Source organism: Tympanuchus pallidicinctus, unplaced genomic scaffold, assembly GCF_026119805.1.
Source record: "Tympanuchus pallidicinctus isolate F22 unplaced genomic scaffold, pur_lepc_1.0 scaffold20, whole genome shotgun sequence".
Classification (NCBI taxonomy): Eukaryota; Metazoa; Chordata; class Aves; order Galliformes; family Phasianidae; genus Tympanuchus; species Tympanuchus pallidicinctus.
The window spans coordinates 6,263,367-6,288,533 of NW_026294722.1; the positions used below are offsets into that span (position 1 = coordinate 6,263,367).

The following is a 25,167-nucleotide window of genomic DNA, read 5'->3' on the forward strand; positions in this document are numbered from 1 at the left end:
TGCATCTGATAACACTGAGTTATATACAACATGATGACTGGTTCACCACCTGCTGAGGCTTAAAGATGGCTGTTAAGATTTCCACTCAAAACATAACCCCCCTCCCACCCCCCCCAGCCTCTCCACCCCACCTTGAGTCACCCCCTTAAAAAAAAAAAAAAGAAAAAAAAAAAGAAAAAAAAAAAAGGCAAAAAAAGAAAAGAAACAATCTCCACAGTTCCTTTTTGTTAACTCCTTCCCAGATAGAACTGGCTTAGGGTCACAGGGAGTGCTGCCCAGGATGGTTGTGTGTTAGTTTTCATCACTCCTGAGATTGAAGGGAATCTGATACATGCACCAAAAGGCACTTTCAAATATATATATATATATTTTAAAAACAGTGCTTCTGTTCTAAGAAATTCAAGTTAAGACAGAGTGCCTTTCACTCTCTTTAGTCATAAAGCAGATAAACGAGCAATATCCCAGCTGACATTAAAAACAAAAACCAGAACCAAGAAAAAAAAAACCTGCAGCAGAGACAAGTGTTCATGCGAGACAGCTCAATATCCTAACAAAAAAAAAAAAGAAATTGAAAATGAAAGAAAAGGAAAAAAAAAAAAAAAAGAAACCTCCTAAATCACCACTAAAAATAACAATACAGTCAGCAGGGGATATTAATTAAAAAAGCTGCCACATCTGTACAGTTCTTGCTTCTGCATCGGCTCTTCTCGTTAATGTTGTCTGTGGGTTTGTTTTTAATTGTTTTTTTTTTTTTCTTTTCTTCTCTTTCTTCTATCTGTATTTTTTTTTTTCTTTAAATAAGTGAGGTCAGTTCAATCCTCCTCGCCTCCTCCATACATGTCCGCCAGCTTCTTGAAGCGCGGCCCCCAGTCGTTCAGGTAGTCGTAGTCCTGGTCCCCGGAACTGGAGGAGTTGAGGGAACTGACGGAGCCGGCGGTGGAGCCGCTGCCCTCGTAGTCGAAGACCAGCAGTGAGTCGTACGGGGGGGCTGTGGGGTCGTTGTCTGCCGCACGCAGGCCCTGGAGGGGTACAGGGATGTGTCAGTGTCTGCCATGGCAATGGGGAAGGGTGCAGGGAGGTGTGGGTGCAAAGCTAAGGGATTGCGGTCGTAACACAAAGGATTGCTTTCCTGCTGCCCAGCACCAAGAAACGCGGAGTGGAATAGAGTTCTCTAGGCTCAGAGCAGGGAGACAGAGCGCATCCTACTGCACAAAAAAACAGGGCATAAAGTCGCAGAATTATTAAGGTAGGAAATCAGGTCATCTATTCCAGCCACCAACCCGTGCCTGTGACCATTCTAGACCACGTCTCTCAGTGCCACATCCCCCTTTTCTTGAACACCTCCAGGGACGGTGATCCCACCACTCCCTGGGCAGCTGTGCCAATGCCTGACTGCTCTTTCAGAGAATAAATGTTTCCTAACATCCAACCTGGCTGTCCCATGGCACAACTTAAGGCTGTCACCTCTCATCCTATCGCTATTACCGCTATTATCTATTGCTATTATCGCTATGGGAGCAAAGGCTGATCCCCACCTCGCCCCAACCTCCTCACAGGAGCTGTAGGGAGTAATGGGATCTCCTCTGAGCCTCCTCTTCTCCAACCCAGTTTCCACATATGCAAGAGAGAGCCTTCCTGTGCACAAGTGTGCGTGAATGTGAGTGTGAAGGACAGGCAGGAGCAAAGGAAGAAGGAATTTTAAAGATGAGAGTGAGAAAAAAATACAGCAGAAAATTGATATAATAACAGAACTAAATCACTGTAACATTTATTTTTTTGACTCATGGAATGGATGGGTGTTTTTTTGTCTCAGAGGAAATAATGCATTGATTGGCTCGTAACCAGTCAATCGCTCATTTTAAAACTAAAAAATGAGATGAGAAATGCTAAATGAATTGATGTTTGTACAAGTAGGTAAAGGAGACATAATCTAACATAAAATAAAGGAAGATCTGGTTGGAGATGAATGTCTGTGCTCTGCAAACTCTTTGAGGTCTAAACCATACTAAGCTCACTAGAAGATGCAAACTGGTGAAATAATTACAAGTCCAGGAGCCAAGAATGGTGTTCTGATGTTAGGCAAAGCATTTGTCTTCCTGGCCACACTGTGAGGGAACATCCAGCCAGTGTTTGTACTGCCAGCAACTACATCACTCAGAGCAATGCAAAACAGGGCAGGATCAGGTCATAGAATCATTAATTCATCTCCAAATTTCTTGACCACTACCAGGGGTGGTGACTCCAGCACTTCCCTGTTGCAATGCCTTCCTGAGTGCTGAGAAGCATGGCGTTTTTGATATCCACAAACCAGAAATCCTGGGCTTTTTGTTTGTACTTTGGCTTTCTGTAGCAATGATACCTTTCTTAGGCCAACTCCTGCTTCCTTTGCTCATGGGAATTGTTCCCCTGGTTCTAATTAGATGCCTCGTGTGAGGAATAGCATCTCGTGCTCATTAATACAGGCAGGAAAGCGGTGCACAGCTGGTGCGGGCTGCTTAAGCTTTTAATATGTGATACAGGACACCCTGAAGAAGATACCTCATTTATAAAGTCACCAATATCCCCAGGATGGGGGATTACTGGTCTTATAGGATACTGTGGCTCAGCACCGATCGGTCTCTCATCCACCCTTCGGACTCCAGGTGCCTTGTTCAGCACGTGATCCATGGTCTCTGGCTGCTGGAGCTGGCTTAAGTCGTAATCCTGTGACAAATGGAAAGGCAAGAAGTGAAACCAAGGGCTTTTCCTTCAGATACTTACTTTCCCGACATTGCAGGGACATACAGTGAAGCCAAAGGGTTTAATCCTTTCTCAGCTGAAGTTCAATGCCAGATCCCATCCCTGGGTATGTGGCATCTCTATCCCTCTAAATTACAGGCGAACCTAACCTCGGAATAGCTCATAAAATTGACTTCCTAAGAGTGTATCTTAAAACATAAGTTAAATCAAATATTTAAATACTTTTTGAATATTTAACACAGTGTTGAAATCTTTGGGATAAAAAATCAGCCGTGGTTTGCATATGCATAGATGTGTGCATTACTTTTGGGTAAAATTCAGAATATAATAGAATGACAGAGTGTTGGTTGATGTGTTATTCCAATTACATTTGTACAGAAGTAAAAACATTAAAATATGTGCTGCATTTATGCATGTAGGTCTTTTAAAGTAATTATGTTCTTTCTGCTTGTGGAAAATCCCAACAGAATAGGTTTCTTTCAAGGAATGAGAACCAGGTAATATTTCATTAAAAATGTATTCATGGAGGTAATGGTGTTTTGCTGCTCTTCCTCAGCTGTTATTTTTAACAAATCCTTTCTAAAATATTTAAGCCCACAGTGCGATTGCCTGAAAGCAGATACTCAGCTAGTTTGGATGTTTATAACAGTACTTTGTTCTGCTGGTAAAACTATTCTTGTGCTCAGATGGGGATGATTGAATCTCCAGGAGCAATATTTATAAATAACTTGTCAGTGATGAGAAAAAGGAAATGTTACTTGCGAGGGCTTTTTTTGTTGAGTAAGAACTTTGCAAGTTTTGGGCAAAGTCCCTGACCCGGATCCCTGTTACGTGGTGCAGTCACACCATTTGCTTGAGCAACGTATCTGAGAGTGTCACAGGCCCTTCACTTCCATTAGGTGGGGATCAAACAGTGTCCTCAGCATGAAAGGCAAGGAAGCTGATAAAGCTACTCAGATCTAAACAAGCGGAACACAACCCACAACAAGGAGTACAAAACCAGAAGGGAAGGGGAATCTGCTGTTCTTGAGACAGATTGCATGGCTGCTCTTGGCCCCTCTCACCTGATCTTCTTCTCCACCGCCCTCCTCATCGTACTTCAGGATGTTGTCCCTCACGTCATCCTCGGGGTCAATGAGGAGCTGCTTGGTGTGCCGCTCCTTCTCCCGGCGCTTCATCCACACCACAAACAGCAGCACCATGGCTGTAAGAGCAGAGGGGCTGGGTGAGCAGTGCTGCGTGGCAGAGTGCTGGCACCTCCTCACCCCTCACCTGCGCCAAGAACCTGTCCTGCTTCATGCAACCACGTGGAGAGGAACTCGATGCCACCACTATAGCAGTAGACCCATTTTACAAAGGCAAAGCTCACGCTGATGGTAAAGGCTAGTGATGTTTCAAATCATCTCCCATGCAAGAATCCTCTGCATGTGTCAGCATGTGCTGAGCAAATGTTGATTTCATTGCATATGGTGTGACTTACAATGTAGATTACAGACCACAACGAGTTTAGGGGAGAAACTTCACTGGTTGTTAGTAAGGGGAATAAAATGTAATCCAATTGCATGTTCTCATTTGTAAGGGAGAGGTCAGTGGGAGCTGTGAATACTGTGATAGGCCTCCAATCCAAACAGTTCCTTAAGCGCCATCACAGATGTTGATTGAGCTGATGTTTATCAGAAGTAAAATACACAATCAAAGGGAAAGCAAGAGGCAAGTGTGAAAACATCACCTTTCTGAAGAGATTTGGCCTAAATCCTGAATTTTTCTACAAAGGGCACAGAATAAAGGCAAAGGAGGGAGCTGCTGAGAAGCAACAGGTTCAGACAAATGAACAACACCTGTGCATGAGTGGTGTTCTGACAGCAGCACAGGCTGTGAGCCCTTGCTTGTTCTGCTGATCTGTCTACAGTTTGCAAAGGAAGTCTGCTTTGGGGAGGCTGAGTAATTCTGGGTCATGTAATCCAATTTGAGCTCATTCATATTCTTCTTTGGTAAGTGAGATAAGTTATCTAAACTTCTAAAATCATATCAGACAGCTTGTGATTTGGCACCTGTCAAAGGGGAGAAGGTGGGAACATGTGGCACAGCTCCATCTCACTTGGGCTGACCTTAGCCATGCAGACAACAGAAAGCAAACCCAAGTGGGATGGACAATCCCAAGCTTTTGTTGTGTTTTTAGCTGCACAAGGAGAATAAACAGATGCTGTTTCCCACCAATGTGTTCTGCATGGCTTTCTTTGCCGTGCAGATCACAGGGCTGGGGGAGCAGACTCGCCAGCAGCTCCACTGCAGAGAGAGATGGGTCAGGAGGATGTGTGCTTTCTCTCCCAGCACCGAAGTGTTTATTCCCAAACAGGAATTCAGTGAAGTGAGCAGAAGAGGATGGACAGCTAATTACTGCCATTGTGTGCCAATTGGCTGCCATCCTTTCCTGCTAGCTAACAGAATTGTTTTCAGATAGTGCTTATCCTGCATCTATTCAAGAGAGAAAAATGAAAAGGAAAGAAAACTCACTCTTATCTGCAATATACAACCTCAGCTGTTTAGCAGACTATTGAAGTCCTTTTCTCATCTTTCCTTTTCAAGTCTCTCACAACAAGATACCTGCCTAGTCCACAAAGACAATATTATAATGGTTACCACTTTATTTTTTTCCTTTTCTTTCTTTCTTTTTTTTTTTTTTAATGCTACTTTTTCATGCACTTGTGGAAAAAACTGCACCATTAACACCTTTACAGATACCTTGAAAAAAACCCAAGACCTTCAAAGTGTCAATAGCGGATGTAGTGCACTCTCCTTCCTTTTATTCCCTCTGTAGAAATGGGAAGTGCTATTACTGCTGTTAGACCCATTTTCACTCTGCATGTAGTTTTTCTTGAAATCTATTGTCTTCAACTCTTCACAGTTTTTTATTGCGTTGCTCTTCTCCTAACTGTGTTATTTGTGCAGCGAATACATCAGGTATTAGGAAGGAGAAAAACCCTTTGAGCAAAGGTAAAGACAGAAACTTCCTTCACCTGAGCACCCTCTGATCCATCCCCTCACTGCTTCTTTCTATTCAAGCCATCAAACTTTGACCCTCTGACTCTAAAATGGACAAATTGCGCACACAAAAAAATCCATCTGCATTTTTGCAGGCTTTTGTTCAGAGGCCATGATATAAAATATATACAAAGGAGGCAAAACACCAGAAGGATGTAGCTGAAAAACTCCGCTCATTGCAAATTACATTTCTCATCACTGATGCAGTGCTTTGCAGCTCTTGAAGATAAAAAAAAAAAAAAGTCAATTAGAATTACAATGAATGTAAAAATAAGCTTTTGTAATAAAACCCGTAATTTAAAAAGGGATAATGTATCTGAAAATGAAAAGAGGAATCTCTTAAATCAAATGTCCTTCAGCTGATGTTAATTTCAGTCAATCGGATTTTCAACTGTTTAAACCGTATTTTAGCACTGGATTTAAAAGAGAGCAGCAGAAGGAAGTTGTGTGTTTTATCACCTCTGGGATCTGTGGTGCAAACTCTTCCTGTGTTCCCATTCTCTATGAATTCAGCATTAGGAGCCAATCTTCCATGGGGTGGTGAAGCCTGCAGGTGCTTGCAATCACAGCAAATGTGTGTCGTGAATGGACAGCATCAAAATTTCACTGCTGGGACCACGCGTCCAAGGAAAGTCAGAATGTGCACATCGTAGCTGTGCGTGGAGATGTTTGTGCCTGCTTGGATGTGCTGGACGAGGAACGGGGACGGCACAGCCAGTGGCTTTGCTGCTCCCTCTCCAAACTGACAGGGCAAATCAATTACATGGCCATATATTCCATTGCTGGCTCAGGAGGGTGGATATTTGCCCAGAGATGACCCACTCTCTTAATGTACCATATCATAACGGCATTAGGTGACATTTGTAGCATACGTTGCTCTGTCTGTTCTCTGTTTACACACATTGGGGGTAAAAATTAAATGTGATTTAGCTCCATAATTCCCATTAGCTTTAATGGGAGCCCCATGGTTTCATCCTGTGTTTCTTGATGAATATTTACCTCATTGTTCATTTCGGCACTCATTTTTATCTATCCCTACTGTGCCAACTCCTGCTTGAAGTTATAATGATATCATTTTTATTTTAAAATGTGTGCACACATGGTTGTTGGCAACGCACACGAAAATCCAGGACTAATGGCATTGCTGGGCAATTGAGGTGGCTGTGGCTCTGTGTTATCTTACATCACCCCCAGCCTGAGTGCTCCCCCAAACTGGAGGTCCTTCCTCTGCAAACACTCCAAACTGACCTTGGTTCTCCAGTCCATTGCAATTTTACAAACAATGAGATTAACTACCATTGCTTTTTTCTCTTTGGATTGCAAATTGCAGCTGTGCACTGGATCTGTCAGGGACCAGACAGACTCTCATAACCAGTGCATCTGGAACTGGAAACCAGTACATCTCATATCATACTCATGACCTACAGGATGTTGTCAGATGTAATGAGTATCTGTAAAGCTACTGGAAGCCTTAAAAAGGAACGTCTGAAGTGTGCAGCCCATGCTTGCCCTGTTGACATTGCAGTAAAGAAGATTTGGCACACACGCCAGTCACCACCCACAGCCCAAAGCTCACGGCTCAGTCCTTTGCACAGAGCTTGTATGGCTCATTAGGAAATAAAGCATTTAATGAGACAAACGGGAGCTTGGTGGGAACTGTGACATCCCTCAGTGGTGTCACCCCCTGCGGTACTCACTTAGTAAGATAATGATGCAGATCAGGATGGCGATGATGGCTCCCGTGCCCAGTCCTGCAGCAGCCACCGCCCCGATGGTGGTGCAGTCACCATTCTCGTCACACGGGCACACCTTCACTTTGATGATGGATGTGTTGTACAGGGGGGGGTTTCCTGAGTCCGTCACGATGATTGGCACATCGTACACACCAGCTTCCAGGTACATGATCCGTAAACTAAGCTGGGCGTAATCACCTGGAGAGACCGAAGCAGACAGATGTGTGGTAGATACGGACAGCCATGGTTCACAAAGCCATGCCCACACTCCTTGGGGGATTTGGGAAGCCCAAACCCCATCCCTGACTTGTTCAGTTGCGTTAATCCTTCTCAAGTTCCCTCCCACTGGGTACCAGAGCTGTGGGGCTGAGCCTCAAACTACACAGGCACAGGCCTCTCAGTGTCGGGGATCAGGTCTGAAGGCAAAATCAGGGTTCCATGATGTTTTCAATCCTCTGCTGAAACTACCACTGATCAGAGGAGCAATTAGGGCCAATTGTGGTTGCATGCTGCAACGTAAAAATCCTTCACATACTGGTAATCTTCACACTTACCTAGCCCTCCTGGTTCTATGGTAAATTAAAAGGCTTCCTTTATGCAATTATGGTCAGAGAAATGAACATTGATCCTGATTGTGGCTTATGACAATTACACTGGAACATAAGGAAGACTGATAATAGCTTTTTTCCCCTTGGCCATTATGGATGATTTATACTCTGTTCAGTACTGATAACCATTCATAATTATGAACTGCATTAAAAAAAGCCAAGTGCCAAGGCTCTTAGAGTTATGCTGCAGGTCTGATACAAATCATTTCTGATTAACTATCTTGTCTATAATGTCAGCCATAATGTGCTTTAAAAAATAAAAATCAGATAAAAAAGTCGGAAAGTTTGGAAGTTTGAAACTGCACGTGGCCTCATTAGTGAATCAGAGCCCAAATGTCCTTAGGATTGCCTGCCCCATTTACCATTCAGTCGTGTTATGGTCCAGTTCTTCCTCACCGCAGATGGCACACTTGGCAGCTCGAAGACAAAGGGCCCAACGTTTGGATCGATGTCAGCATCTGCGGCTGTGATATTGATGACATTCAGGTTTGGCTTTTCACAGATCTGTGCTTCCTTTGGCAGGAGCTCAGGAGCATTATCGTTGATGTCGATTAGGTAGATCTGCAGCGTGCCAGTGCCGCTGGCCGGGGGTATACCTGAACCGAACAAGAACCGATGCCCATCACTTGGGAAGCAGAAGATATGACAGTGTGGACCATCCCCACTCTGCCTCCCAATTTCAATAAACCAGGATTTTCTCCCTCCCTCCTTGGACCTTACTAGGGACATACTGCACATTCACGGTCTCTTGCTTTAAGAGGCATTATTAAAACTTCCCCAAGCCTCATAATGGTGCTGTTTTTCGCTCCTGCAGAATGTGGAGGTTCAGCTCTGCAGATTTGTAGCCTACAGCAATATCTTTAGTCAAATTCTAAAAATACAAGGAGGTGATGCCAGGCTGTTAGTACAAATTCTGGTAACTGCTGTTTTGAAGAGAAAAAACCATCTGAAAAGACAGCTAAAAGGAGGAAGAAGAGGGCTTGGAAGGAAAACATGGAAGGAAAAAATAAATAAATGGAGTAATCCTTTAGCTAGCATTTACTGTAGCACCAGCTAGCCAGTTTGTAGATTTGTAGACTATTACACTGCTCCAAAGAAAGCCCAACTCTATAACCCATTCCACAGTGAATTCAAGCTTGAGTGAACGGTCCTTGCTCAAAGCCTACAGTGAGAGCCAATCATTACCAAATGTGAGGGGCTGCTCCTAATTGATGACAGCAACAGTATGTTCCAGTGTACAGTTCTTCAGCCTCTCCCATTTGTCCCAGCCATCAGAGGTGCCACAGCACTGCAGCCTTGGTCCTCCAGCCTCTTGCTGCTTGCCTGACTGTGACCCAGCTACATAAAGTGATGCCCTGCCTAGCACGAAGGACCAGCTGCTCCAGAAATAGTGTGATATTTTTAAGTTCTATCCCCATGCACACATCCAACAGCTCTGCTCAGGATTGCCCACTGCTTCCCTTCTCAGGTAGCTTTGCTTCAGCAATTCTTTATTAAGTTTAAATTCTGGATACAAAGCTACACAAACCTTGCCCTCGCTAGCATTTCAGGTGTTGCTTCCACGGGCTCTCCTGCCTATATTCTTTCCAATTTATGCTTCTGTTTTTTTTTTTTTAAGGGAACCTTGAACTCTGGAGGAGCCTTGGAAATTCTTCTTTCATGATTCCTACGTAAGTTCTTTGATGATTGGTCTCACCCTTTCAGCCTGTAGGCACTGGGTAGCTCCCCCTCTAAAACCATGTCTTTGATCAGCAAAAGTTTCTGGAGACACAGATAGCTCATCAGGATTCCAGCACTGAACATGAAAATAGAATTCTGGGACCAAGCAAAGTAGTTGTGCTGTCCTCATGTTACCTATTTTCTGGGATGAATGCAGGGTCTACACTCATCCACAACTTCTGAGATAGGCTGAATGCAAACCAGCTGCCTGAGGGGCACTGCCTCCCATGCTGCTGATATAATCTGCAATTGCTTCATGAACAAATGCAGTTTGGTGTGGGTATCGGGGTGTTACTGTGCTCAGGTTCCTGGTATTTTTGGTTCTTTGTGCACCTGAGTGCAGTTTAGCAGTAGGCTCAGGAAAAATGGAAATTGAAATGTTCGTATCTGAGTATTGCAAACCATGCAACATTTCATGTAATTTCAGCAATCTTATGTGGAGAAAGCAGAGGTGTGCACAGAGCAGGTGATGCACTACAAGGGATCTTCAGACTTTACACCCAGGAGATGCAAACTAGCACAGCACAACTGACTTCAGTGGAGAAATGGGCCCATTGCCTGCAGTTAAGATTGAATTAGCAATAAGAGTATTAAAAAAAAGAAAAAGAAAAAGAGGGGAACGTGCAACTGCTGCATCAACATTTAACTGTTGTATTCCAACGGATATTTGGCTAAACTACTTCTTTATAATATATTGAAAATAGCAAAAAGAAATTAAGGAAATGAGATGCTGCTTCTTCAAGAAAGAAAGAGAAATCCCCACCAAAAAACCCCATCCCAGAGGCAGAGTACGTGATACCAGAGAAGGTGGAACTTGGGGGAAATATGAAGAGCCTATTAGTCTAGATGAAAATTTTGATGTTATCCTAAGCACTCTAGACAGAATTTTAAATAAGTTGTTGCTTTATGTGCATTTTAACATCTGCAATATACCAGTGATAGATTAATTTTTCAGAATAGAGAGATTTATCTAGGTCCTCACTTTCTGAGCTTCTGAATGATGGATGTGGAGAGGTTCTGATGCACTGCAGCATCAGCACCAAAGCCAAGAGAAAGGGTTAACTTCAGATCATGTTGTGCTAAGTGACCTGGATTTGCAAGGTCAGATGGAGAGGATTAGTTTGATGGGTTCATGCTGTACCACTGCTTCTGAGTACAGCCTTAGCCAGCTCATTTGATTCATTTTGCCCTGGGAATCTTGCAGATAAACGCTGCTAGAACTCCTTGCGCTGTTTTGGATTTCACTGCCCTGGCTGCCTTCACAGAGGGGAAGCTGGGATGTGTCAGTGCAGGTGGCCCTACCACTGATGGCACAAAGCAGGGGCAAAATTGCCTGCATGGTACTTCTGCTTAGCATTCAAAATTTTCAAGTCTGTCTTGTCCCTGTGATCCAGGATGCAATGACTGAAGTGAAACTGGAAAACCCACAGCAAGCAAGTTTTCCTTAGCCCTACAAGCATCACCATATCTCCTTATGACAGACATGGCACCGTTCAGCCTAAGGGACAAGAAGAGCTAACAGAGAAAGCATCCTGAGAGCACCTACCGTGTCTAAACAATATAGCAAGTCTCAACTGAATTCTATTGCTCAAGTTTGGCTCAGGTTTGGTGTGAGCATCCAGCACCCCACAGGGGAAAGGTGAGGACGGGAGAGGAGAAGAAGACTTTTGCTTGCCCAGGAAAGCTACAGTAGCAGCAATGGAACTGACCTAGAGTGAGTCTGGCACTGAGGTTCACAGTGCTAATTTGGCTGAAAGCACCGTGTGATCTTTAATGAGTAGAGGAGGGCAAGCCTTGATTTCTCTATAAGAAGATCTGAGCTGGCTTCAATAACTCTGATAATAAAGTACACCAGGATCCAGATGCTCTGATGGTGGCTGGACATCTCAGAAATCACAATGGACAGAGATTAGCTCTGATGACGGACAGACACCTTTCATGAAGGCCATCGCAATTCAATTGAGTTTTAATACCCTCCTGCCATCCCCTGCAATTATTTCTGCTTTCCTGATGGAAGACTTCCTGGATGCTCTGATCAGTGCCTTTGGGACAATTATCAGGACCGGTGTGTTCAGCAGCCCTTGGAGATCACATCCCTTTGATATTTTTTTAAGTTCAGGCTACACTGCTACAGTGAACTCCCCAAATCGATTTTCCATTTGCCCTCCCTTTCCCTTAATAACACTCTCTGTATACTGTGCACATTTAATTTACTCCAGCAATTTCCCATCCCACTTTCACATTTTTGACCATAAAAACCTGGGAAAAAGATAACTTATACTGACAACTCTGTCAGGGCATCATTTCTCTTAATGCATCACATTAGAGTCTTATTGAAGCATGAACAATGTGAAGCCTGGGCTCACCATTGTCAGCCGCCAAGAATGTGGCCTCGTAGACATTATTCTTAATGTAGTCTGACTCTCGATCAAGGACAGCAGCAGTAGTGATCTGACCATTTGTGGCATTAATGTTCAGCCAGTTTGCAGGATCTGACAGCTTAGAGTATCTACAGAGAAAGGAAATAAATACATGGCAGTCTTTTCACTGACATACCCTTAATATTGCTTGAAATAAGGTTTTTCTGGACTCCTGACCCATGATTCAAAGGACCTTTGGATAAGCAGTTTTGTTTACAAACAAAATACTAATTGAGCAGCTGGTTTTTGACCTCTACAATTATTCAATTTTTCTATTTCTTCCCCTTTTAAGTTTTTTTTTTTTTCTTTTCCCATCAAATGCCACTTACATGTCAGCTTTCTGCTACTGGGAGCACCTTAGCCCAAGGATTCTGCAGCCAAGAGGAAATGGGGTATGCAATGACCACTGCATGCGTATGCCTGATCTGGGGGCAGATTTCTGCTCTCTCCTGTTATGTTGCCCTAAATTAGCTCATGCTCGGACAGATTCCTGAGTATTAGGTCAACTCATCCCCAGTCTGTTCAGGTCTTATACGGCCAGCTATGAACATGGTTTGCTCTGGGCAAAGGTTTTCCATGTTCTCCAGACTTTTTCTGCTTGTTTTCTTGCTTCTATCCTTTTCATGGCTACAGATTTCTGCCTCTGTTTTTTAGAGCTTGAGTTGTGGTTAAACTGTAAGCTAATAAATGGCCATGCTATAAAACACTGAAATGAGCAAACAAAAGCTGAGCTTATTTCATGGGGGCTCAGACCTGCTGACAGCTTGATATCAATTTCTTTTTTTTTTTTTTTGTCTTCAAATACACAAACAGGAGAACTTCTGGCTGCTGGTGAATATTCCTTTCCAGAAATGGGCTGCCTGAAGCTGAAGCTCAAAGCAAAACTTGAGCTGTGTGAATCCATGTGAGCAGAAAAGCAAAGCCACAGTTTCACAAGCCCCTGCCAAAGGAAAGAATTACATTTTATGGAGCTAGACCCTTTGGGATGTTTTCATTTCTTTTTAATATCACTGCTGTGTGTCTCTTTCCCTTGCACAGCTAAATGACCAGGGATCCAGCCTGGCCTTATGAATGTGTCTGTGGCTAATGAGGATAACCTGAGGTGTGACATTGGCCATGCCAAGCTGTGCCTGCATGGAGATGCTCCTGCTTCCTTATCTCACTTTTATAAAACCTCACTTTATTAAAGACTGTTTGAGAACAGTGCGCAAGGCTACAGCAGCTGGATCAGCTCTCTGAGAACTGCTCACCATGGATTCATAAGCTTAGCTTTTAGAGTATCTTTTTTTCCTAATTTACCATTGTCAGTGGTGAAGGAAGAAAAGATACCTTTGCATGGCTACAGGACCGTGACAATACCTCACTGCTTCATTGGCATCAGGCTACCCTGAAGAAAAGGCAGTAAGAGAGATTATACCTGTGCTGGGAAGCAAAGTGCTCTGAGATTCACAGAATGTGTGACCTGGGAGCCCCAGGGAAAAGTACTTTCGATGTTCTTATTTACAGCAAGCCTTACAAACCCTGCACAGGCACTGTGTGACCACATGAAGGGCTCAGCAGACCCAGTCCTCCCCCAAGAAATGGCAGATGTTGTTTCTGGGGATGAAAGCATTCAGCCACAAACAAACTGCTCTCTGCTCTGAAGAACCAGCCTTGCTACGCATGTCAGGGAAACAAAGGCCCTTCAAAGGCCAATATTTCAAAATGAACAGAAGAAAAACTGGCTTGTTAGTTTGGAGGGCCCCTCTCCTTAGCAGCTGCAATACCTGTCTAAAGACAGCAAGAACAAGGCAGTGAATAAACAATCATTCTCTAGACCAGACAGTGCTGCGCCAGGTGAAATACTGCACACTCCTCCTGACACAAAATGTCAGCACTGATGGAGGTTTATGCGGCCTCTGCTGTGGTCACACAGAGTGCTTCTGCTTTGCCAAAAACACCACAGTCCTTACAGACTGGTAGCAAAAAAGAAAATTCTGTGGGATTTACCAGCTCTGGTAAATCTGTAAGCACCCAACAGAGGCTGCAAGAACCCACCAGGTCTTGCACTGCTACCACATCTGTTAAATCATAAATCAGACTTCAGCTGCTGCTGAAATTCCCCATGCAGACCCGAGCTCCAACCTTACTGCCTGCTCACCCACCTTACTGCCTGCTGCATGAAGCGATCAGGATCTACAGCTGAAAAGGTCGTGAGGACAGTCCCTGTGGGCACTCCTTCCTCCAGCCTGATCAGCTTGTGGTTCGTTGGGAAGTACGGCGCTTCGTTGACATCCGTAACTGAAATGGTGACTCCTGCTGTCGACTGGAAGGACATCTGGATTCCGCTGGCCAGGGGTGCTTGGTTGGATACCATCACTGTCAGCATGAATGCTCTGTTCATCTCATAGTCGACTGCCTGAAACAAACAAGCAAGCAAGAATAGATCCAAGCAGGGAATAAATCCTACCTTCTGGCTGAAAGCTGCAAGATCTAGAAGACAGATGATATGAAAGTCTTTGCCTCATCTCATTTCCTTCTGAGCACAGTCCTTCTGAAGGGGTAAATCCAGACCGGCTTCCGTCCAGCAAGGATTTGGTCTTCCAGTATTTCGAGGGCCAAATAGTTAAAAAAAAAAACACAAAGTAAAAATTGCAGCTGCCAGGGAGGATTTGCCCTGTATTGGCTTCCAATGCTAAGCAGTTTCCAAACCAGAAACTGCCAGTGTTAGTTTAGCATTGAATGAACAAACCCACCGAGGGTTTGCTGTAAATGCAACAGGCAGAGCCTGCTCAGAACCGTTCTATTTGCACTCACAACTGCTGACTGAGTAACCAGGGCAGCCTGTATGGATCCATGAGCCTGAAGTGCTCTCACTTTTCCTCTTTAGTAACATCATAAGCAAAGGTTCAGCCCCAAGGAACAGCACCTGGTCAGCTCTGAGGTTGGTTGTGTGCTTGCACAGATCTTTCTTGGGTGGTCATAGATCTCTGCATACTCACATGTGAAGATGCTGTGTCTGAGGAGCCAGAAGGAGTGAAGAGCCTTTGCTGGCACAACTGGCCAAATAGCAGCAATATAATAGTTTCCTATCCATCCCACTAATTATTATGAGGGAAGTTGCTAATCATCTGCCAGGGAGTCTTGAGTTATGCAAGATCACACCTCTGTTTGTTAAACAACGCTGCAATGTATGAATGTAGAAGCGTAACCATTCTTGCTCACAGCTCAGTGCTGAGTTGCATGGTGTAAAATGCCACAGCTCCAGTGACTTTGGTACAGCCATACAGATTTACATCAGCCAGAGCTGGCTTCTGTAATCTCTTTAAAATACAGCATTGTCAGGAAAGAAATCAAATCAGAGGAGACTACAACAGAGAAACAAATTTCAGGGGCAAAAGGTAAAAGAGTGGAATCTCTATTCAATTGAAGTGCAAATGCTCCTACTGCTAAATGGTTTCCTGACAGGCAGGGCCAACATTTAATAAATAAAAGGAAGCACAAAGATTCCCAGTACACCCACTGGCATTGACTCACCGACTTCTGCCGCATTCAAAATAGATGGATGGTAAAAGTTCTCACTTAAACACTATTTGAGGCCTCAAAACAATTCGACTAATACATTTCCTCAATTCCTTACACGCACCTATAATTCATGTTCCTTCATTCTCTACTTTTTCACGTGCTGCCTGTTTGCTAGCCTTGTCATGGACAGGAGCACCCGGTCCCTGCATGAGCTCCCAGTGCTGGGGGCAGCTCTGAGCAGCACTGGGGGCTGATGCAGGAATGAGTTCCTTGTTTGATGGTGCACTGGACGTACATTGACTGCACACAGATCTATTGGATGTGGGTTCTTTAAATCTTTTTTATATTTTTTCCTTAAGATCTGTTAAGCTGCTCATTCACCTGCTGTGTTTCTTTCCTGGGAGCTCCAAAACCAGGGATGCAGAAACACAGCACAGGGACAGGATTCACCCCACAACACCCACCCCACAGGTTGTCCCAGAGTCACCTTTTTGTCTCTGAAACACCTGCCTGCAGTTCCTGCACGTTCCCCTCCTTCACGAGCACCTCCTGCCCAGAAGCAGCAGAGTGAAACCAAGGGCTTGCCACGTGTCCCTCTTTACTCAAGGTACTTTTAACTAAAGAGAACAAATTTGCCTTATGTTATTGTTGAAGCAAATAATAACTGCAGCTTCAGAAGCATCCCCATTATAAATTCACAGCTCTGATTCATGCAGAGTTTATAATAATGTTTCACTCAGCCAGCTGCCACAGGGCAGCCACTGCTGCTCCTGGAGATTGTCTCCAGACTCTGCGATGTCTCAGCTGTGTGAGAAGTTACTCTCTCTCCTTGATCAAGGCTTCCTTTGAAGATTAGGGTCTAGTTATGGAAATGGTTTGGAAAAGACATGAACAGAAAAAGGAAATGTTATGTTTTTGGTGACCAGACTGGAGCGGCAGATGCAGCTTTGCTGAGAGCAGCTGCAGAATGGCCATTGTGAGCTCCATTTGAACTCCAAAGGGCTTCTGGTTTGGATTCTCTACAGCATCCCCTTCTCCGCACTGTCTGTGATTGCTATAGCCCAGATGCAAACCCCTTTCCTTGCAGCGGTGGGGAGTTATGTATAACAAGCCTAAAGAGTCACATGAAAAATCCAGCTGTGTAGGGTCTGTACATAAAAGGTTCATTACTTGAATTAATTTGTTACCTGTGTTTTCAACCTATACAAGGGATTAAACCAGCAAAAGCCTGCTCTTGCACTATGAAGAACAAGTGCTAACTGGCCACCCAGTCTGGTGCTCATACATTCCCCTAACCTTTAAGCATATTCATTTATTAACCAAGAACAAAATATTTCAAAGAAAGTGGAATCCTAAGAGCCTTCCCTTCTTCACCATGAAAATTTAATCACAAGAAATTTCACTCGTTCTCCTTGCTGAAAATACACCAAAAAGCCTCGCAGGCTTGATAAGGGTAAGCAACTCAGGGCACCCAGGAGGATAAGGTAAGGTTATATACAGAAGACATTCAGTGCAATTTCAAGCTTTGAGCTCAGCTTGACAAGATAGGATTTTCATGTGGTTCTTTGCATTGTGATCACTGTGGGTTACACAGCAGTGGAAAGTCAACACCAGCATCTATGGGGTCTTGACAAATCTGCCCCGCTTTTTGCTTGCATGTTCTGAATAAAGGATGGTTCATTATGCAAAAATCCTTGCGTAGCAGCAATGATCTTGTAAATCCCTGCTCTTCACTCTGACATGGCTTTTAAACTACAGTCATGACGCTTCACTAGATTAAGAATAAGAGCTCCTCCCTTGCTTTCAGTCAGAGTGCTGGCATTTGAATTTCAGACGGACTGTCGATATGAACACAAGTCAAATAGTTCCATTTTACTTTGTGGAATGTTTTCTGTTTAGGCAGAAAATATAGACATATGCTTATAGGTACACTTAAGTGCATAAACATGTCCATACACATGTGCATCTAGAGCTACTGCTAAGCTTGAAGAAGTTGAGCAGCACTGCACAAGATAAGGCTGTCAAATGTCATTACAGAGCAATAAAGGGCGATAAATACAAGGACCCTGCTGAAATATCATCTAGCAGGTAAAATGATGTCTTCCTTAAACTTTCAGCAAAGTGGCACCTGCAGACACACACTCATAGCCCAGGGCCACAGAACAGGATGAGCTCGCAAGCTCACACGCTCCTACCAGCATTAATTCACTGGCATTCCTCTGGTGTCATTTTTTTTCTAATATCCAAACTGTAAGTACTAAGAATGACTGCAACTTATTAGCTACAAGGGAGTGGGACTCCTTTTTTTCAACACAGAGTTATTCCTTAATCAGCTTGCTCTTTAAACACAGGTGCTCCATCCTAAGTAGTTGATTAAAACTTTCTGTTCGAGCAGGCCAGACTTCTCAGAAGTCTTTGTTCATGCCAGCACATATTATCCATTTCAGATGCAGTGCACAGTGTGTGCAGTGCAAACTCCCACAGATCACAGCAGCCTATTCATGATGCCTTCATTTTCATGGCAGTCACTGGGAGCATCTATAGGCATCTTTTCTGGGAAGAGATTCAGTGAATGCTGAATGAATGAACCCAGTAGTTTCTGACTGTGTGCAATTACTGCAGGAGCATTCATTGCCTGGGCTGCTGGTCTCAGGGAGTAGGGAGCGAACTCTCAAGCAATGATAGAGGCACGTTCTCTGGAGGCAAGAAGGGAAACAGAATTTGACACTTGTGAAGACCTGGAGGGTTTGGGCTCTCCTAATGTTGACGACAAAATATACAGGAAAGAAGAGGTAGTGAAAATTTACAGTCTTATTTCTCAGAATCATTGGACAAGATCCACTGAAGATCTAACACATGGAGCAGCCTTCACTTAGGATGTGGTTCGCACTGTGTGTTTATTGCTTGATTGTAGGAAAAGGAAAATTTCTGCAACCATTTTTTTGCTAAGCAACTCAGAGGAAAATCTCTCTTCTTTTCTTCTGTTACCAGGAAATTCATTGCTTCTGAAATCTCTCCTACATTCCTTGCAGATCAGTTGGCTGATCTCCTGCAGTGAAATGCCATCCCCTATTCACAGGCTCAGAAAGAAGAAGGTGCAGCCTCTGCCCGAGGCATCAAGTAGGGCAGGACTGGGCAGTCCTGGTACGAGCCCCACTGCCGGAGCTCAAAAGGATCAGGTCAGGCTCTGATGCAGGCAGCTGCTCTTGGCATGTGAGAGTTTATGAGAGCTTACAGTGGGAGAAACTCAGAACCATTGGCATAGTAAAAGTATTCAGGACGCCCACACAGCAAGGGGGGAAACAACAGATTGAAGCACTCGTACTCCCAGGTAGAGAAGGCATGAAATAATTGCAGTCTTTGGGCAATTCTTTCAGCCTTAGTGAGCTTAAAAGGTGAGAAATATGGCTTTACTTTGGCTTCCCACTTACCTTGACCACAGTTACCATGCCCTCATTGGTGACAGGGTCTGTCCGGATGGTGAAGTGGCCAGAGGGGTCCCCGCTGATGATGCGGTAGATGGCATTCCAGTTGGGAGAGTGAGGCTGGTCCCTGTCCATCACTGTCAAATTTGCAACCACAACCTCCACTCTGTTCTCAGGAACTTCCCCCGAATACTGCAAATAAAAGACAGAAGCAGTCACAGATGGGACTTTTGGTTCTCATGGCCATGTCCTCTCTCCCTTTAAGCAGCACACAGACACAGACCTCAGTTCATGGAGAGGACCATGGGGTTGCTCATTGTGACTTGTCCCTTTCTCACTACTGCTGTTCGTATATCCCCAAGGCCTTTGAAGCCCAGATTCACTGTTTGGTCCAAATGAGAGGAAAGTCACTCTCACCCACCCACTGCCCACATATCAACAAATGTTTGAGGAAAAACAGAAATGTTCCTGATTTGCTGGAGCAATCAGAGAGTTAATGTGAACAGCAGGTAAAAACGGCAGATTAAAATATGCCATTTTTATGATGACTACATCCCTTTAAAATAAGGTATTTTGCCTCCCTCAAATTTCAGTGAGAGCATTTTATTGCATCTTCAGAGAATTTCTTTCTTTCGTGCACTTGATTTGATTTTGTCTCATTATTTAAAGTGTTTCTTGTGATTTTGCCACTGCCCTTCCTGGTGCTTAATGCTCTCATTTAGCACTGATTTTCATGGAGCATGTCCAGTTCAGGCATATCCTGATGCATTAGCTGCATTCTCTCTGCTTTCCAGGCCTTGATTTATCATATGGCTGATCAGGGATCCTGGCCTCTGAAAACTTCCAGTATTTGGAGCTCAGAAGCTGCCAGTAAGACACATTCCCAAATTTTCAAATGTGCTCATCTCTCAACGCTGCCTATTATCGGCACTTGCAAATCAACACTCTGATTGACATATGGCAAATTAAACACTGGAGAAATGATAGGAGCTGGCTCTGAGTCTGCAAGTGAGAGCCTGGCCCCAAACTGCAGGAGCAGAGCACTCCGAAAATCTGGCCTTTGGTGTTCACAAATGCCAGGTTATGTAAATGATAATAAATCATTCCTTTGTTAGCACAAGAGTCCCTTCTCAGTACTAACCCATACGCATCCATCGGCACCCTTCAGTGTGCTTATGTTTACTGTACATTATTACACTACTGCCAGCAAAAATATTCAATCTGCCCTATGTTAATGTAGATTTAAATTTGCTCTTTAGTGGTATCTTGAATGGCATTTTGCCCTCTTTTCTGGTACGAACCTGTCCTAAACAAATTTTCATTAGTGAATGCAGATGGTATCTCTTTCCAGCCATGCTGAGTGGTGGGGAAGAACAGTAGGAAGCTGAGAGAGGATTCTAATTCCAGTACATGCTATAGATCTTTCTATTTCCCACAGTTTCACTCGTTCTTTACGCATTCTCTTGCTCAATTTGAAATCTCTGTGGCACACAGCTTAAACAGGGGAAATATCATATGGAAATTTATCAAAAGCCTTTTGAAAAATCCATTAGATTATGTCATATGTACACTCCTATTACCGATTTTGTCTGAAACCTGCTCAAAAGAACTGAAGGAGATTACTTTAGCAGGATCGTCTCTTACTAAATCCAAGCTAGTTATTGCCTATTACATCACGTTAATGTTGTATGGCATGCCAGCAATGACAAGCTGATCAGCTCCCACTCTCTTCGAGTAGATGACAGCACTGCTAATATCACAAGATCTTATCTGTTGCAATTTCGAAGGATTTAAGCATGTTGTGCATCTATTGCCAATCTCTGACCTTGGACCACAGTTTTTGCCTGCTACCACCAGGTTTATGCCATGCAAAACCAAACAGGATTAAGAGAAAGCTGTCAACTGTACTTAAGACATTGAGGAGGTCCAGTCTTCCAGGCTGCTTAGCACCTTTAGCAGATCGTAATCCAGGTGTTGCCAATGAGTTTGGCTACGTGGGCAAATACCACACAACTGCCAACAGATGTTACAGCAGCTTTTCTAAAAGCCATGACAACATCTGCTTTTGGCTTGCAGCAAAATAGTTTACACTAAGGCATATTTTTAAAATAGGAGGTATATCAACAATCTTGAGTACACAAACACATCTCAATGTAAAGTCTAAAGGAGGATCATAATCTTCCTTTCTATTAGGGTAAAACTCAACGTGCTCAGCAGACACTGAGCAATCCAGGAGCTGATTCAGTTGTCGACACCTACTAGGCATATCTGGGAAATGATTTAGTCCTGTGCAGCTCTAGGGGTAGATATTATCCATATGTTTACATAGGCACATATTTTCCTGATAAGAACAGTAACTACACTAGAATCAAAGGACCCATCTGAAGCTGTGCAGGTGAAGAGGGCTGCACCTCAAAAATGAGACCAACTTTTATAACCTTTGGATCAGCAGCCACTGGGAATCAAAAACGTAGCTCATCTTTCCTTCTTCTTATGCTCTCCCACTATCAGTAGTGTAAATAAGTGCTGCTCATGCATTGCCCACAATTGTCTTTACTTTTAATAAAATTAAGAAATGACATTATATGGCACGTTGGAAAGGAACGATGGCAACTCAGAGCTATGCACACTCCTTTAACATCATTCCCTCCCTACTTGGGAGTAATTCCAGATAGTGAACAATGCTTTCTTTCACTGTGCTGCTTTACAGCATTCCCACTGCTGTACATTTTCTTTCATAAGATTACAATTGATTTTCAAATAAGAGAAGCATATCTGCTCAAACAAGGTAAAACAATGGGCAACATGAGAGCTGCTAGAGTAAACATAAGATTGATAAAACACTGCTTGACCTATACATTGTAGCATTTATTCGTATTCCCTTGTAATTCATTTAGCTTCACTTTCAATTGTTGCATTTGAAGTCCTTAATTTCCAGAGTGCTTTTCTGAGACCGTTCAGAAAGACTTCTGTGGCTGATTGTTACACACTCCGCTTTCCTTATGAGATAAGAATTTGTTCTGAACTTGGCATGTTTTCAAGTTCTTAAATTCTGTACTGTCTTTTTCCCCCTTCTCTCCATAAAAGCATGTGCTGGCAGAAGTCCTTTTCTCATTCCTCTAGAGCTGGCCTGTCTGAAGTCATGTCTTACTGAAAAGGTAATAATTCATTCTGATTTTCTGGTTGCATCAGATTCTACTAAAATTGTTTAATCCCAGAGTTTGTCTTTTGTCTCGTCCAGCACTTGACAGCATATAAACACGCAGACAAATATCACTCAGGAGGAGTCAGGGATTGATGTGGGGGGACAAATGATGAATTCACACACCTTCTTGACTGTGTGCTATAAATCTGGAGTCTGGGCTGTGAAGCCATGCACAGCAGAATAAAGCCAATTAGCTCATTGCAGCCACTCCTAGGGAGGTGTTCAATTGAAATGGATGAATATGGAGATAATTATTCAGGCTTTCTTCTAAATGGAATTCCTTTTTTCTAGTGTACTTGCCTTTTCCTAGCTGTTTTCAATAAAAAGCTGTGAAAACTTTTTATGTGAAAGTGCAGCCAGGGAACCCAACACTATATAGAGTTGCATGCCAGGCTGAGTTTGCCTCCACATACTATGCAACATAATCCTATTGCAAGCCAAATGTTTACCTTTTCCACATGCTATTTAACAAAGATGCTTGAATGCACACAAATTAATAAACAGCTACAGTCCAGCTGCAGCCATCTATGTAAAATGGAAAAAAAAAAAAGCAAAAATCTCCTAATAAATCATTAATTGTGATGTGCCTGCCCAATTGCAGCGTGGAAAGAAGCAAATGCCAACCTAATTGATTGCTTCTTATTCCATCTTTATAGGCCTGCATTTTTTATTGTGGGGGCTGAGAAAGCCCAGAGGTGTAAAAAACCTCTAGACTGTACTGTGTGTATCTGTCAATGTGATATTTAGATCAATAATCTTCTTTTTTTTCCCCTTACTCCTACTGCCGGTAATTTAGCTTTTCTTTCTAGAAGCCTAATTGCCGTTTTCCTAAGCCTCGCTATCAGTTCTCTGACCTTTAATTTCCACTATTGTGTGCTGTATGGATGACTGTATCAGGTCTGCAGGTTGTCCCGCTGCACGGTTGCACCCGGCCATCAGTTTCTATGACAGCAATATACTGAACTCTGGGTTCTTGCTCCACCTTTGCTGCTGTGCATCAGAGACCACAAACGTGCTCGAATCTCCGCGCTGTGAATACAGTGACCTGATACACAGTCGTCCACATTCTGCATGCAGATCAGATTTTGAAATGTGAATTTCTTAATCCCATTTCATTAAAGAACTACTCAGTGTGCTCCTGAATGACAATCAACTTCTAAGCCCTGATGTCTGCCTGGTGTTTGGAAGCAGCCCACTGTGCCCAGCTCTGCATTACCCAGGCAGCAGCCCCTGCATCGCACATCCCTGTGTTCACTTGGGTCTGCTCCACAACCAATCCATGCACACACTGACTGCTTCAGATTCTTATATGCCATGTGGCAAATGCTTCCCCAAACATCGTCTATGAAGCCTGACACACTCCTGCCAGCTTGCAGCTCTGCTCTGCTGGTGTGAGGCCCAGCTGTCACAGAGCTTGTTCTGAAACCAACTGCTTGGGCTGCAGGCATGGCTTGCCATGGGCCGTTCAGCTTCATTCAGGCAAGCGCATGTGCTCAGCTCACCAGCTTGGGGAAGTCTTGCCTCCACAGTCGGCAGTTTGTGCCACTGAAATGCACCCACACGTGCAGAGGAGCTCTCAGATCTGCAAGTAAGGCTCGAGGTAATGGCCCCTTCTTTCAGAAGCAGCAGATAAAAACCCTCTCATTTCAGCATCTCTGCCTTGAGGAAGGAACATAGAGTTCTGGCTTTCACCTTGGTTCAAAGACTCTTACAGTACTCACCAGGAGTTCAGAGACACGTAATAGTAAAAGGATATTAAAAACCCAAGAAGTTTACATGTCTGACAATGAGCACTAATTTTTTTTCATTATCAGATGCTACATTCCTGTGCTGGTCTGAAAAGATGCCACAAAAATGATGACACAAGACACTACTCTGCTGCAAGATAGCCTTTTCCAGATAAATATGTCTTATGGAACGAGGCTCAAAGTTGGCATAGAAATTCAGATATTTTACAAAAATGCATTACAACACAAAGGAGCTTTTTACAACGTTCTTATGAAAGGTTTAAAAAGAGATTAAAATTAAGTCCTTGGCACGGCATATAGCCTTGTCAAGGAAAAAAAAAATCTACATTAACCCCGTGTAGGAAAGTTGTACTTTATCTCTATTTCAAAGGCTATAAAGAACCACTTTAATCAACCTACTTGACTTTGGGGACTTACATGTCTCACTGAAACTCATGAAATCTGGCATAGCGTGATTTCCAGAACACAAAAGCCTTTAATCTGTAACCCAGCACTCTTGTACATTCAAATCCTGATACTATCTCCTTGTTAGGAAGAAAAATTGTGAATTTATCCAAAACGGGATCTCATCTCATCTAAATGATGAAGCTTTTGCAACAGTGACCTTTAACAATTGTTGTACTCAACAATAAAAGATTTTATCATCTCAGAAGCCAATGGAAACAGTATATGTTAAAAGTCCCATCTGATACACAGCCTTTTATTTTCAAGTTTTAGACACAAATACTTTGAACATTTCATTTGCTCTCTTGTCTAACACACCTTTGTTTCTTGCCTGCAGAATGAGCAGCAGGAAAAGGTAGCTTATACCTTTCTGCAGTCTGCTTGATTGTCAGGTGCAATTAGTAATGCTATCTTTTAAAAAATGCATAGGTTTTAAAACAGCTGGAGGCGCCTACAGAAGCTTCATTCTTAAAAAAAACACACACACACGCACACAAAAAAACCCCTTTATATATATGCATTTATATAATGGAAGATGTTTGCACAGATACATCAGCATTTTACAGCAGCTGACAGCTCT

General features: G+C 43.3%; 1 protein-coding gene across 2 annotated transcripts in view; it reads right to left on the bottom strand.

Annotated features, from left to right (window-relative positions):
- Positions 1-716: 716 nt before the first annotated feature.
- The window catches only part of CDH4 (cadherin 4), a 410,612-nt gene continuing 386,161 nt past the window's right edge, over positions 717-25,167 (bottom strand). For both annotated transcript variants that reach the window (XM_052683909.1, XM_052683910.1), the window contains 8 exons: positions 19,197-19,382; positions 14,406-14,659; positions 12,208-12,350; positions 8,485-8,718; positions 7,479-7,712; positions 3,804-3,943; positions 2,539-2,703; positions 717-1,019 (listed from right to left, as the gene is read on the bottom strand). In XM_052683909.1, the coding sequence (XP_052539869.1) occupies positions 813-1,019; positions 2,539-2,703; positions 3,804-3,943; positions 7,479-7,712; positions 8,485-8,718; positions 12,208-12,350; positions 14,406-14,659; positions 19,197-19,382 (1,563 nt within the window). In that variant the 3' untranslated portion in view covers positions 717-812. The remainder of the gene's footprint in view (positions 1,020-2,538; positions 2,704-3,803; positions 3,944-7,478; positions 7,713-8,484; positions 8,719-12,207; positions 12,351-14,405; positions 14,660-19,196; positions 19,383-25,167) is intronic.